Source organism: Schistocerca nitens, chromosome 9 (genome assembly GCF_023898315.1).
Source record: "Schistocerca nitens isolate TAMUIC-IGC-003100 chromosome 9, iqSchNite1.1, whole genome shotgun sequence".
NCBI classification, from domain to species: domain Eukaryota; kingdom Metazoa; phylum Arthropoda; class Insecta; order Orthoptera; family Acrididae; genus Schistocerca; species Schistocerca nitens.
The window spans coordinates 382,396,935-382,413,144 of NC_064622.1; the positions used below are offsets into that span (position 1 = coordinate 382,396,935).

The following is a 16,210-nucleotide window of genomic DNA, read 5'->3' on the forward strand; positions in this document are numbered from 1 at the left end:
TGAATCAGGTCCTATCAGTGAATCAGACTGTGCCTTCCGCCAGTGTTTCTAGTCTTTGTGAAGAATTTGCAGACATTTTTGCACCGGGCCTTGGTTGCGCTAAGAACTATGAAGCGCATTTGGAACTGAAAGACAACGCGCAACCGAAATTTTTCAGAGCGCGCAATGTTCCCCACGCATTGCGTGATGAGGTCGCAAGAACATTGCACGAATTAGAATCTCAAGGTGTCATTGAACGTGTGCAGGCTTCTCTCTGGGCCTCACCCTTAGTCATTTTGCCAAAACCTTCCGGAAAACTGAGACTTTGTGTGGACTTCAAGGCAACTGTGAATCCGCAACTTGTGACTGCTACTTTTCCTTTGCCCCGCCCGGAAGATCTTTTTGACAAACTGTGCCCGGGAAACTATTTTTCAAAATTGGACCTAGCAGATGCGTACTTGCAAATACCTGTGGACGAAGAATCCCAGCGCGTCTTAGTGGTAAACACGCATCTTGGCTTGTATCGCTTCAAAAGACTGCCATTCGGGTGTGCATCCGCCCCTGCTTTATTTCAGCAATAATTACAACCTATTTGTGCGTCGGTCCCTACTGCTGCGAACTATCTGGACGATATTGTGATCTCAGGAAAGACAGAAGCCGAACATTTGCAGAATCTCCGGACATTATTTCAGGTCTTGCGTCAGAATGGGCTTCGCTTGCGGAAGGACAAATGTGTGTTTTTTGCTCGTGACTTACCGTACCTGGGGCATGTCATAAATGCCCAAGGTATACATCAGAGTCCAGAGCACCTTCGTGCCATTCAGGACTTGCCGTCACCGCAGAACTTAAAACAGCTACAGAGTGTGCTGGGTAAGGTAAATTATTATCATCGATTTGTGCGCAATGCTTCTTCCATTTCAGCTCCGCTTCATCGCTTGCGCCGTAAAGGTGTTCCGTTCGTCTGGACGACGGAATGCGAACGCGCCTTTCGCCAGTTGAAATCGGCGTTACTTTCGAATACTTGCCTTACGCCATTCGATCCCCGAAAACCCCTTTTGTTGATGGTTGATGCATCGGATTTCGGGATCGGTGCTGTGCTTGCGCACAAAGATGGTTCGCATGATCGCCCTATTGCCTTTGCGTCAAAATTGCTCTCATCTGCGCAAAGAAATTATTCACAAATAGAGATAGAAGCTTTAGCTCTCGTGTTTGGTGTTACCAAGTTCCATGACTTCTTGTATGGTCGTCCCTTTACCATCATCACGGACCACAAGCCGTTGACATCGCTTTTTCATCCGAACAAGCCTGTACCTCCACGTACAGCGCAGAAATTCATTCGCTGGTCACTTTTTCTCTCGCAGTACCGCTACGATATCTTGTATCGGTCCACTGCTAAGCACGGCAACGCTGATGCGTTGTCCCGTTTGCCTGTTGCTGAGGATAAAGCATTCGATTCTTCCGAACTTGCTTGCATGTTCATTGATTCGGAAGCCGATGACGTGGTCGCATCGTTTCCGATTGATTTTCGTCGTGTAGCTACAGCCACAGCTGCTGACCCTGTCCTTGCTCCCGTTTTGCGTTTTGTTGCTACGCAATGGCCTTTGTCAAAGTCACGGATCGAGGATCCTTTGGTTCGCCGTTTTTTTGCTCACAAGGAGAGACTTTTTGTACGACGTGGTGTTTTGTTGTTGCGTTCCGATAATGATCAGTCTCGAGTCGTAGTCCCACGTTCGTTACAGTCCTCTGTCTTAAAGCTTCTTCACCAAGGACATTGGGGTATAGTGCGTACGAAACAGCTTGCTCGTCAGCACTGTACTTGGTTCGGAATCGATGCTGCGATTACGAATATGTGCTCCTCTTGCGTGGCGTGTGCCGAACAACAATCCGCACCGCCGCGGAAATTCTTTGCATGGCCGAAAGCCACTTCCCCTTGGCAACGCTTGCACATCGATTTTGCTGGTCCATTCTGGAATGCTCGATGGTTGGTTGTGGTCGATGCTTTCAGTAATTTTCCTTTTGTTGTCCGGATGTCTTCCACGACGTCTTCTGCCACAATCCAAGCCTTGTCTGCTATCTTTTGCATTGAAGGTCTTCCGCAGACTATTGTTTCCGACAATGGCCCACAATTCATGTCCGCAGAATTTCAGTCGTTCTGCAAGGCCAATGGTATTCAACATCTGACATCCGCGCCGTTTTCGCCTCAGTCAAACGGTGCCGCTGAACGATTGGTCCGGACTTTCAAGTCACAGATGTTGAAGTTGAAAGAGTCGCATTCTCGGGAGGACGCTTTGTTGCTCTTTTTGTCTTCATATCGCTCTCAGCCCCGCGATGGTCGCTCGCCGGCTGAGTTGCTCCATGGTCGTCCTCATCGAACTCTGATGTCTTTGCTGCATCCGCCACATCAGGTTCCTGTGCAGCGGCAGACTCCTGCTTTTGCTCCTGGCGACGTTGTCTATTATCGCAACTATCGCGGTTCACGGCGTTGGCTCGCAGGGCGCATTCTTCGCTGCCTCGGCCGCGCGATGTATTTGGTTTTGGGGGCCTCTGGTGAGGTGCGTCGGCATCTCAATCAGCTGCGCCTCTGTCGTCGCCTGGGTTCTGCCGCTCCCCGTCTGCTTTCAGCGACGGAGCCGTCCGGTCAGCGCCTTGGGGACCCATCTACTGGCTCGCCTCATCCCCAGGTGTTACCGACGATGCCTTCCATTTTGCCTCATGGCGTCGCGCCGCCGCAGCCGCCGCCGGCGCCGCCAGCAGCGGACGCTTCGCTGCAGCCGCCTCGCGCCTCCCTGGGTCACGCGCCGCCGCTCGCTTCCCGTGACCAGCCGTCCTCCGCCATGGACCTCTTGCCCGCTCCGGACCAGATGTCGTCTTCGCCCGTCGGGTGCTCCGACCACATGGAGGTCGACCCTTCTGTCTCATTACGTGCGCATACACCTCATGTTGACGTGCACCCTGGACTAGGTTTGCAGGCGTTTCCTAGCTCCCCTCGGACCGAATGGCCGGGTGCGGGTGGCACAGCCTCGCCTGTTGTTAGGCTCCCCACCTCATCGCATACGTCAACATGGGGTCCTCCCCACGGCGGGCGGAAGCCTTATCTCACGACCGTTCGCCGATTTGAGGGGGAGGAATGTGGTGTCACCGCTAGACACCACACTTGCTAGGTGGTAACTTAAATCGGCCGCGGTCCTGTAGTACATGTCGGACCCGCGTGTCGCCACTGTGTATTCGCAAACGTAGCGCCACCACAGGGCAGGTCACAAGACACGGACTTGACCTCGCCCCAGTTGTACGGACGACATAGCTTGCGACAAGACGTATCACGTCTTCCTCTCATTTGCCGAGAGACAGATTAAATAGCCTTCAGCTAGTCCATCGCTACTACCTAGCAAGGCGCCATGTGTATCATTGCTAATTGCTTACTACTATGCAAGAGATGTATTTCAACAAGAAGAACATCATTAAAAGTTAAGTAGATGACAATCTCTCTTCTTTTCTTTATAGTTTTTCATCCAGTCTCCTGTTTCAGAATTTACGCCCGTCTGCGTTAGTTTCGCGTGCACCTAGGCACTCATTGTGTCGAGACCTTAGGGAATCGACACAACAAACATTACTGCTGGATCATGAACATGTCCCATCTCATTTACTCCCAGTTGTCAAGAAATCATCGGGTAAAGCAAATTTGCTTTAGGTGTCTCATTGCCTTTTCCTCAGACACAACATTAACAAAGCCGCTAGTAGCCTGCACTTCCAAGGACCTATTGCACGTTATTATGCCTACTGAGGAAAATAAATTCATAAAGTTTGAGAATGTTCACCATCAGGTGCCTGTTTGAGGTGCATGCCGACTTTGAATGCCTCCTCGCTTCTGTGGCGCGCTGTGAAAGTGATCCTACAGCCTCACATAGAACCTTTATAGGAAAACACATAACATATGTGCCAGTGTACAAAGTTGCATCGTCCTATGTGTTAACTGATACAAATCTTACGTCAGGGAGAATCTTGCACTTTGGCTTCTCACTGTGCTTGAAAAATTTTCGTGGGAGGTTGATAAGCTTTATAGTGACAATATTCCCATGACTAAATCGAAGGACAATGAAGATTTGTACAATAACGTGGTTGACTAACCTGTTTATGGGCTTCCATTAGACAGAAAAACGGAAACTCCTCACAGGCACCACTTTGATCTTACAGCAAAGCTCTGTGCTGCCACGCTTAACACATGCAACTTGATGCATCAGTCCCACGACATGTACCCGTCTTTTTTCATAGTTTAATCGGGTATGATGCTCACTTTCTTGTTGAGCATTTGGCTAATTTCGGTATGAAGAAGCATAATGTCCTGTCTGAGAGTGTTTAGAAATAGAAATGAATGATTCCAAGAATTATTCTCTGCGTCCTTGACTCACAACATTTTATGCAGGTGGCATTCCAGGAATTTGTTGAAACTTTGCCCCAGGAGGATATGCATATTGTGGTGTCACAGCCAGACACCACACGTTCTAGGTGGTAGCTTAAATCGGCCGCGGTCCTGTAGTACATGTCGGACCCGCATGTCGCCACTGTGTGATCGCAAACCTAGCGCCACCACAAGGCAGGTCTCGAGAGACTGACTCGAACTCAGCCCAGTTGTACGGACGACAGAGCTAGCGACTAGACGTACGAAGCCTTTCTCTCTCATTAGCCGAGAGACAGAATAGCCTTCAGCTAAGTTAATGGCTACGAACTAGCAAGGCGCCATTAGCCTTACAGTGATTGTAATTAAAGTCTCCTTTGTGCGATGTACCACAATGATTGATTAAAGATAAGTATTATACCAGCTACGTACTTTTCTTCATAGCATTAATTACGTATCCTGTTCCAGTACTTCACGCCCGTCTGCGTTAGTCTAGCGTGCCTTTTAAGCCACCTTTATCTACAAGGTGTTGGCCCAGCTGCCGACACATCACATGGCGACGAGTCTACAAAGGATCTTGTGTTTTACTTTGCCCTAATTTCTTTGTGTCATGGCTTCGCCACAATCCCCGGATGTACTGTCCAAATTTTATCGCTTGCAGAATCAGCAGACGCAGGCATTATTGGATGCTCTTGGACAGCTCGTCCAGGGTCAACGTGCGCTGCACACCGATGCGGCCGCCACCGCTTCATCGCTACCGCAGCCACAACATGCTGTTGCACCTCAATTCAGACCCTTTGATGCAACCCACGAGTCCTGGCAAGAGTGGTCCCGTCAATTCGCCTTCCACCTCGCCGCCTACAGAATTCAAGGTAATGAGCGGCAGCCGTTTTTGCTTTCTTGTGTCGGTGTGTCCACCTACCGTGTGATAGTGAAGTTGTTTCCCCGGCGCGACGTAGCAACTCTGTCCTACGAAGAACTTTTGTCTGCTTTAGATGCCTATTTCAAGGAAACAGTCAATGTCGTTGCAAAAAGGTATACGTTCTTTCGTACAAAACGTACGGCCGGTCAGACTAATAGGGAGTGGGTTGCGACATTGCAAGGACTTACTAAGGAGTGTGCATTTGAATGCGAATGTGGACTTCCTTATTCAGATACTATGGTGCGTGATGCAATAGCACAGAACGTTTCTGATGTTCGCATACGGGAACAGATTTTGAAACTAGTTAATCCCTCCCTTCAGCAAGTGATAGACATCTTGGATAGGCAAGACACACCTGACTTTGCTCAGGACTCATTTGCAACTTCGCCGGCAGTGTGTCACATTCACCGGCCCGCCGGGCCCGCTGCACGGGACGCTCAGCGGCCCTCGCGCCCGTCAGCACAGCGGCAGCCTAGCTCGCAAACACGTGCGCCGCGTAAGCAAGCTAATGCAGTGAAATCATGCCCGCGGTGTGCAACTCGACATTCACGTGAAAATTGCCCGTCACGCCAAGCTATTTGCTTTTACTGTCATAAGAAAGGACATGTCCAAAGTGATTGCCAGAAAAAGCTCAGATCAGACACTCACACCAATTCCAGGCCCTTTGCTTCGCGCCGGAATCGAACCAAAGCAACTCAGGCTCGTGAACCATCGCCCATGGATATTCATGTAGTTCATTCCACCCCGTCCGGTGACAGTGTTCCTTCCACAAAAAGTGTGCGTCGACGTCGACGGACGTCCCGTCACGTCGCACGTGATTCTGTCCCAGTGTCTGTTCCAGTTGCACAACACAGTCGCTTTTGTCGTCAGCAGGACAATAAACTTTTTGTCGACTTAGACTTTGCAGGCAAAGTGATACCATTCCAGCTCGATACCGGAGCTGCAGTTTCATTGCTCAATCACGACACGTACAACCAACTGGGCAACCCTCCGTTGCGTGCCGCAAATGTTCAGCTCAATAGTTACTCAGGCCAGAAAATACCAGTGTTAGGACAGTGCAGCCTTCTTGCAACATACAAGGGACAAACAAAACTTGTGTCCTTTTACGTTCTTCGTTCTTCTACTGCAGTGAACTTGTTTGGTTTAGATTTATTTCAGTTGTTTAACTTGTCTATAGTAAATCAGGTCCTCTCAGTGATTCAGACTGTGCCTTCCGCCAGTGTTTCTAGTCTATGTGAAGAATTTGCGGACATTTTTGCACCGGGCCTTGGTTGCGCTAAGAACTATGAAGCACATTTGGCACTGAAAGCAAACGCGCAACCGAAGTTTTTCAGAGCGCGCAATGTTCCCCACGCATTGCGTGATGAGGTCGCAAGAACATTAAACGATTTAGAATCTCAAGGTGTAATTGAACGTGTGCAGGCTTCTCTCTGGGCCTCACCCTTAGTAATTTTGCCAAAACCTTCCGGAAAATTGAGACTTTGTGTGGACTTCAAGGCAACTGTGAATCCACAACTAGTAACTGCTACTTTTCCTTTGCCCCGCCCGAACGATCTTTTTGACAAACTGTGCCCGGGAAAATATTTTTCAAAGTTGGACCTAGCAGATGCGTACTTGCAAATACCTGTGGACGAAGAATCCCAGCGCATCTTGGTGGTAAACACGCATCTTGGCTTGTATCGCTTCAAAAGACTGCCTTTCGGGTGTGCATCCGCCCCTGCATTGTTTCAGCAATATTTACAAAGTATTTGTGCGTCGGTCCCTACTGCTGCGAACTATCTGGACGATATTGTGATCTCCGGGAAGACAGAAGCCGAACATTTGCAACATCTCCGAACATTATTTCAGGTCTTGCGACAAAATGGTCTTCGCCTGAGGAAGGACAAATGTGTGTTTTTTGCTCGGGATTTACCCTACCTGGGCCATGTCCTCAATGCCCAAGGAATACATCCGAGTCCAGAGCACCTCCGTGCCATACAGGATTTGCCGTCACCGCAGAACTTGAAACAGCTGCAAAGTGTGTTGGGGAAAATTAATTACTACCATAAATATGTTCCCCATGCCTCTTCCATTTCAGCTCTGCTTCATCGCTTACGCCGTAAAGGTGTTCCGTTCGTCTGGACGACGGAATGCGAACGCGCCTTTCGCCAGTTGAAATCGGCGTTGCTTTCACATACTTGACTTACGCCATTCGATCCCCGAAAACCCCTTTTGTTGATGGTAGATGCATCGGATTTCGGGATCGGTGCTGTGCTTGCGCACAAAGATGGATCGCATGATCGCCCTATTGCCATTGCGTCAAAATTGCTCTCCTCTGCGCAAAGAAATTATTCCCAGATAGAGAAAGAAGCTTTGGCTCTCGTATTTGGTGTTACAAAGTTTCATGATTTCTTGTATGGTCGTCACTTTACCATCCTCACCGACCACAAACCTTTGACATCGCTTTTTCATCCGAACACGCCTGTACCTCCACGTACAGCGCAGAAATTCATTCGCTGGTCTATTTTTCTCTCGCAGTACCGCTACGATATCTTGTATCGGTCCACTGCTAAGCACGGAAACGCTGAAGCGTTGTCCCGTTTGCCTGTTGCTGAGGATAAAGCATTCGATTCTTCCGAACTTGCTTGCATGTTCATTGATGCGGAAACCGATGACGTGGTCGAATCGTTTCCGATTGATTTTCGTCGTTTAGCTACGGCCACAGCTGCTGACCCTGTCCTTGCTCCCGTTTTGCGTTTTGTTGCTACGCAATGGCCCTTGTCCACGTCACGGATCGAGGATCCGCTGGTTCGCCGATTGTTTGCTCACAAGGAGAGACTTTTTGTATGACGTGGTGCTTTGTTGTTGCGTTCTGATAATGATCAGTCCCGAGTCGTGGTCCCACGTTCGTTACAGTCCTCTGTCTTACGGCTTCTTCACCACGGACATTGGGGTATAGTGCGTACGAAACAACTTGCTCGTCAGCACTGTACTTGGTTCGGAATCGATGCTGCGATTACGAATATGTGCTCCTCTTGTGTGGCGTGTGCCGAACAACAATCCGCACCGCCGCGGAAATTCTTTGCATGGCCGAAAGCCACTTCCCCTTGGCAACGCTTGCACATCGATTTTGCTGGTCCATTCTGGAATGCTCGTTGGTTGGTTGTGGTCGATGCTTTCAGTAATTTTCCTTTTGTTGTCCGGATGTCTTCCACGACGTCTTCTGCCACAATCCAAGCCTTGTCTGCTATCTTTTGCATTGAAGGTCTTCCGCAGACTATTGTTTCCGACAATGACCCACAATTCATGTCCGCAGAATTTCAGTCCTTCTGCAAGGCCAATGGTATTCAACATCTGACGTCCGCGCCGTTTTCGCCTCAGTCAAACGGTGCCGCGGAACGATTGGTCCAGACTTTCAAGTCACAGATGTTGAAATTGAAAGAGTCGCATTCTCGGGAGGATGCATTATTGCTCTTTTTGTCCTCGTATCGCTCTCAGCCCCGCGATGGTCGCTCGCCGGCTGAGTTGCTCCATGGTCGTTCTCATCGAACCTTGATGTCTTTGCTGCATCCGCCGCATCAGGTTCCTGTGCAGCGGCAGACTCCTGCTTTTGCTCCTGGCGACGTTGTCTTCTATCGCACCTATCGCGGTTCACGGCGTTGCTCGCAGGGCGCATTCTTCGCTGCCTCGGCCGCGCGAAGTATTTGGTTTTGGGGGCCTCTGGTGAGGTGCGTCGGCATCTCAATCAGCTGCGCCTCTGTCGTCTCTCGGGTTCTGCCGCTCCCCGTCTGCTTTCAGCGACGGAGCCGTCAGGTCAGCACCCTGGGGACCCATCTACAGGCTCGCCTCATCCCCAGGTGTTACCGACGCTGCCTTCCGTTTTGCCTCATGGCGTCGCGCCGCCGCCGCAGCCGCCGCAGCCGCCGCAGCCGCCGCAGCCGCCTCCGGCGCCGCCCGCCGTGGACGCTTCGCTGCAGCCGCCACGCGCCTCCCTGGGTCACGCGCCGCCGATCGCTTCCCGTGACCAGCTGTCCTCCGCCATGGAACTATTGCCCGCTCCGGACCAGATGTCGTCATCGCGCGTCGGATTCTCCGACCACATGGAGGTCGACCCTTCGGTCCCTCCTGTCTCTTTACGGGCGCATACACCGCATGTTGACGTGCACCCTGGACTAGGTTTTCAGGCGTTTCCTAGCTCCCCTCGGACCGAATGGCCGGGTGCGGGTGGCACAGCCTCGCCTGTTGTTAGGCTCCCCACCTCATCGCATACGTCAACATGGGGTCCTCCCCACGGCAGGCGGAAGCCTTATCTCACGACCGTTCGCCGATTTGCGGGGGAGGAATGTGGTGTCACAGCCAGACACCACACGTGCTAGGTGGTAGCTTAAATCGGCCGCGGTCCTGTAGTACATGTCGGACCCGCGTGTCGCCACTGTGTGATCGCAAACCTAGCGCCACCACAAGGCAGGTCTCGAGAGACTGACTCGAACTCAGCCCAGTTGTACGGACGACAGAGCTAGCGACTAGACGTACGAAGCCTTTCTCTCTCATTAGCCGAGAGACAGAATAGCCTTCAGCTAAGTTAATGGCTACGAACTAGCAAGGCGCCATTAGCCTTACAGTGATTGTAATTAAAGTCTCCTTTGTGCGATGTACCACAATGATTGATTAAAGATACGTATTATACCAGCTACGTACTTTTCTTCATAGCATTAATTACGTATCCTGTTCCAGTACTTCACGCCCGTCTGCGTTAGTCTAGCGTGCCTTTTAAGCCACCTTTATCTACAAGGTGTTGGCCCAGCTGCCGACACATCACATATCACCCAAGCTGCATTCCCTGACGAGGAAAACTTTCAACTCGTGACTAGGAATGGGGCTTTTCCATCTGATCATCAGGACAGTATGGCAAAACTCAATGAAACGAGGCTATCCTATATAGTAGCATTTTCCAGCACCAATATCGCATGCAGAGTATGAGCATGCTGTGAATATCTGATGGGAATACTCCATCTGAAGAGAGTATGCACACCTTTTGATGATTACAGGCGTGTGTTTGCTCGTGTATGTTTTCGAGAAATCCAGGTCTATGGATAACCACATATTCTGGATCCACCCTTTTATTACACAGGACCTGGGTTGTCATTGGACGCTATATACATCTACATCTACACCTACGTGGATGCTCTGCAAATCAAACTTAAGTGTCTGGCAGAGGGTTCGTCGCACCACCGCCACAATAATTCTTTGTTATTCCAGCGTCGAATAGCACACAGAAAACACGAACACCAATTGCCCAATAAAATCAAGCTGGACATCGAACTATTGACGGATGCTGACATTCTTCTTTTCTTCTAGCAAAGGATCCATGGGGGACTTTTTCATTGTGTCCATTGGCACACAAATTCAAATAACCCATGTATGGGTGAGAGGTTCAACGAATCCCTTGCTTCTAGTTAGGTTATATACTGGGATGGCAGTAACCTATAGGAGCACACCATGCAACAATAACTGTCGACTGACGAGATTCTATTGGTGCCAGAATAAGAATGCAAGGGGTTAGTTGGAAAAATCAGGAGTATAGCAGTTGATTCTAAGGTGAAGTATGTGGTGGAGGCTAAACTAACATAACCTATTCGTTTGCATGATGTGCACATCGATTTGGCACTGTGTCCAAAGCAACTAGTTCCAAGAGCAGGCTACACCCTATAACAAGAGCAGGCTACACCCTATAACTGATGACAATGCTGGGGTATAAGAGGAGATACATTATTCAATATCACAATCTCCAGCAATGTCTCAGATTTTGGATGAGGTTGGTTAGAATCACCCAGGCTATCGCCTTCGAGCAATCCCCCTGACTGAACGAGTATGTTGGTTTGAATATGCACTGAGGGCTTTCGGGATGTATGACTGAGAAAAGATTTTTTTAAATTAATGAATTATTCAGTTTTCGACTAACACAATGGAGAATTTGAGGGAACATCACGAAATGTTGATTAGAACCGAACTGGATGGTAGTTATGCGGTAATAAAATGCACCACCCAACCAAATTTTAAATGGGTCACAATATTCATTGAGAAGTTTGTTGCTGTGGAGATTGCGAAGGCTGCAGTTGCATCTATGTGGGGATGGGCATACTAGACCTTTCCAAACTCCAGAAAATGAGGTTTCGTTTCCCTGGTCCTAAATTACTTTATATGGATACAGTCAGCTTCATCTACTGGGTGAAGAACTGCAATACACATGAGGTGCCAAAGTAAAGAATTCGACATGTCTTCATACACAACTAATCATTCTTATGAGATTCTTCCTCAAAACAAAATGGTTATTGGCCTTAACGAAAGACGAGGAGTTCGGAGTTTGTAGGTTTCCGAGCCAAAACTGTAATAACATCGCACATTGCAAGGTGGCACCCAGACTTGGGCTAACGGTGTGCATTATTTGGCATCGAGTGACCTTCCTATCGAGGACTGTTCGCAGTGCCTGTACAGTGGTTTTCACAGTGCCATGTCACAGCTGCAGTAGGCTAGTATTTGATTGGGAGGATATGAGGTGTACACGTGCTGCAATCAAAAGTCAGCCTGTCGCCTCAAAACGATAAAAGGGTACGATAAAAGAGTCATTTGTGGTGATGGGATGAAACTCTCTCACACACACACTATTCACTTGTGGAGAGAGAGGGGATGGAGGACTCTGATTGAGTCAGAGAGAGAGGATGAGACTAGATGTAAATAGTACGTAATAGTATGACCCTTTAATCACAGTGTAAGTAATCGCGCGCGCGTGTATGTGTGTGTGTGTGTGTGTGTGTGTGTGTGTGTGTGTGTGTGTGCGCGTGTGTGTGTGCTTGCCTCATGTAAATATTTATTTGTTTATACATGCACGCAATGTGTATGAGGAATGTGAGCAGAGTATACTTGTAAATACACTGAAGAGTCAAATAAAGTGGTACAGATGCCTAACATCGTTTAGAGCCCCCGCAAGAACGCAAAAGTGCTGCAACACGACGTGGTATGGATTCAACTGACATCTGAAGTAGTGCTGGAGGAATCTGACACCATGTATCCTTAAGGGCTGTCCAAAAATCCACTATGTAGCAATTCTGGACGCGTTAGGTGTCGCACTGTCCTGTTTGGGATGCACAATGGACATGAATGGATGCAGGTGATCAGATAGGACGCTAACGTACGTGTCACCTGTCAGAGTCGTATCTAGACTTATCAGGAGTCCCATATCCCAACTGCACACGCCTCACACGCCTCCATCCGCTCGATACAATTTGAAACGAGACTCGTTCGACCAAACAACATATTTCCAGTCATCAACAGTCCAATGTCGGTGTTGAGGGGCCAAGGCGAGGCGTAAAGCTTTGAGTCGTGCAGTCATCAAGGGTGCTCGAGTAGACCTTTGGCCCAAAAAGCCCATATCAGTGATGTTTCGTTGAATGGTCCGCGCGCTGACACTTGTTGATGGCTCAGCATTGAAATCTGCAGCAATTTGCGGAAGGATTGCACTTCGTCTCGTTGAACAATTCTCTTCAGTCCGGTCACAGAGATTTGATGTTTTACCGGATTCCTGATATTCACGGTATGCCCGTGAAATGCTCGTATGGGTAAATCCCCGGCTCATCACTACCTCGGAGATGCTGTGTCCCATCGCTCATGCGGCGGCTGTAACACTACGTTCAGACTCACTTAAATCTTGATAACTTGCCATTGTAGCACCAGTAACTGATCTAACAACTATGTCAGACACCTGTTATCTTACATAGAGGCATTTGCCCACAGCAGTGCCATATTCTGCCTGTTTACATATCTCTGTATTTGAATATACGAGTACATGCCTATACCAGTTTCTTTGGCGCTTCAGTGTATAAAGATATTTATGTCACTTTACAACGTATATTCTAAAATAAGTCTGAACGTTAATATTACCTCATATTTCCTTGCGTTTCTCCAGAAACTACGTTGATCTTCCCCTGCCTGTTCATCTACTTGCCTCTCTATTCTTCTGCATGTAAATTACTTAAGCGTTTTGCAACGATGAGTTCTGAAATTGAGGATTCGGTGATACTTACCCTAGTATACCATATACTATAAATTTGCAAGTGCTTATGTACGCCTTATCCGGCCATAAGAGAGCTCTCAGCGTGTCTTTAGGAACTGTGCAGTCATCAGGAGAATGAAAGGAAACACATTAAGTACACACAGTTTTATTTATTTGTGGTGTATACTACAAGTACACTGGTTTGACAGATGTGTGGATGGAGCAGCAGTGGTGCGCTATTCTGACGAGTGACACGAAGACGCTGTCTTCATTTGGTTTGGAAGACATCGGTGTAGGGCACCTTGTGGAACACGTTGTTGGCAATATCCTTGAATGCCAGTCCGAACGCCTCTTCAATGCTTGGCTTCAGCTCCTTCAAGATCTCCTCCCAGTTCTCGTTCAGGAACTTGTTCATGTTGTCGCCTAGAAAGTGGAAGACATGGTCAACAAAGGCTACCGAGTCCACACATCGAGAAAGTTACGCCCACAACTGGCACAACTGGCAGACTAGAATACTGAGTGCAGCATTGAGATGCAAGTCATGTGCGGGAAAATACCTGAGATTTTGCGCCGCAGCGGCATGCATGAGATAGGTGATTAGTCACTTGAACTAACTCTGAGGAAGGGGTCCCAAAACTTCAAGGCTCTATTATTGTATAAAAGGCTAATCACTAAAGGATGAACACCTTTTGTTCTTGAAAGGATCAAAACAGTGAAAAAAATGTCTCAGTAAATCCTAGGACGCACACAAAGGGGTACGTAACTTAATGTTATGGGTCATACTCTTAAATCTTGTACCAACAGAGATGTTGTTGTTGCGGTCTTCAGTCCAGAGACTGGTTTCATGCAGCTCTCCATGCTACTCTACCCTGTACAAGCTTCTTCATCTCCCAGCACCTACTGCAACCTACATTCTTCTGAATCTGTTTAGTGTATTCATCTCTTGGTCTCCCTCTAAGATTTTTACCCTCCACGCTGCCCTCCAATACTAAATTGGTGAGCCCTTGATGCCTCAGAATGTGGCCTACCAACATATCCCTTCTTCTTGTCAATTTGTGCCACAAATTTCTCTTCTCTCCAATTCTATCGAATACCTCCTCATTCGATATGTGATCTACCCATCTAATCTACAGCATTCTTCTGTAGCACCACATTTCGAAAGCTTCTATTCTCTTCTTGTCCAAACTGTTAATCGTCCATGTTTCACTTCCATACATGGCTACACTCCATACAAATACTTTCAGAAACGACCTCCTGACACTTAAATCTATACTCGATGTAACAAATTTCTCTTCTTCAGAAACGTTTTCCTTGCTTTTGCCAGTCTACATTTTATATCCACTCTACTTCGACCAACATCAGTTATTTTGCTCCCCAAATAGCAAAACTCCTTTACTACTTTAAGCATCTCATTTCCTAATCTAATTCCCGCAGCATCACCCGATTTAATTCGACTTCATTCAATCATCCTCGTTTTGCTTTTGTTGATGTTCATCTTATATCCTCCTTTCAAGACACTGTCCATTCCGTTCAGTTGCTCTTCCAGGTCCTTTGCCGTCTCTGACAGAATCACAATGTCATCGGCGAACCTCAAAGTTTTTATTTCTTCTCCATGGATTTTAATTCCTACTCTGAATTTTTCTTTTGTTTCCTTTACTGTTTGCTCAATATACAGATTGAATAACATCGGGGATAGGCTACAACCCTGTCTCACTCCCTTCCCAATCACTGCTTCCCTTTTATGCCCCTCGGAGATAAGGAAAATAAGGAAGTATATTCATTAAAATGAAACGATATACTTTTTTCAGTGTCAGGGATAAAAGTATCGAACTGATATTTATATCAAATGATAAGGTCTATGGCCCCTTGATGCTGCAAAAAAATTTAAGTTTCTCAGATACTGCCATTTATGTCCAATATTTTGATGCAAACTCACTCATCAAAACCCATAGGATACTTCCCGTTGGCCTAGAGTAATGAAATTTGGCAAAAAGTAAGATTTCACAGTATAAGTAAAGGAAAAAATCCCAAAGTTGTTAATCTGCAATTACATCACTTTTTTTTCATTTGCTATCCGTCTTTCTGTCCGTACGTCTATTGAGACCTCTATTTCTCAGGGGTGCGATGAATTATCAAATTTAAACATATCACATAGTACGGTCTACGCTGTCTTGGCGACATAAAAAACATTAAGCTTCTAACTCCACTCATCTACATCTACATCTGCAGAGATACTCCGTAAACCACCGCACGGCGCGCGGCGGTGCGTGACGTGTACCACTTGTCATTTACCTTCCCGTTCCACTCCCAAATAGAGCCAGGGAAAAAACGACTATCTATATGCCTCCGTATCAGCCCTAATTTCTCGTATCTTATCTTCGTGTTTCTTATGCGCAATGTATGATGGCGGCGATAGAATCGTTCGGCAGTCAGCTTCAAATGCCGGTTTTCTAAATTTTCTCAACAGTGTTTCTGGAAAAGCACGTCGCCTTCCCTCGAGGGATTCCCAACTGAGTTTCCCAAAGCATCTCCGTAACACTTACGTGTTATACGATCCCACCGGTAATAAATATAATGAATCTATCAGCTGAACTGCTTCGGTCTCTTCCTTCAATCCGACCTGATGCGGATCCCAAACACTCGAGCGGCACTTAGGAACAGGTCGTATCAGCGCCCTATAATATGTCTCCTCTACAGGTCAACGAGTCTTTCCTAAAATTCTTCCAATAATGCGAAGTCGACCATTCGCCTTCCCTACCGCAATTCTCTGATGCTCATTCCACCTCATATCGCTTTGCAACGTTTTGCCCAGGTATTTAATCGACCTGGCTGCGTCAAGCAGGACGCTAGTGATACTGTACCCTAACATTACAGGTACAATCTTCCT

The 16,210-nt window shown here is 47.7% G+C and overlaps 1 protein-coding gene across 1 annotated transcript in view; it reads right to left on the reverse strand.

Annotated features, from left to right (window-relative positions):
- Positions 1–13,473: 13,473 nt before the first annotated feature.
- Positions 13,474–16,210, reverse strand: part of LOC126204434 (protein takeout-like) — a 58,723-nt gene continuing 55,986 nt past the window's right edge. The window contains exon 6 of the mRNA XM_049938823.1: positions 13,474–13,746. Within this exon, the coding sequence (XP_049794780.1) occupies positions 13,592–13,746 (155 nt within the window). The 3' untranslated portion in view covers positions 13,474–13,591. The remainder of the gene's footprint in view (positions 13,747–16,210) is intronic.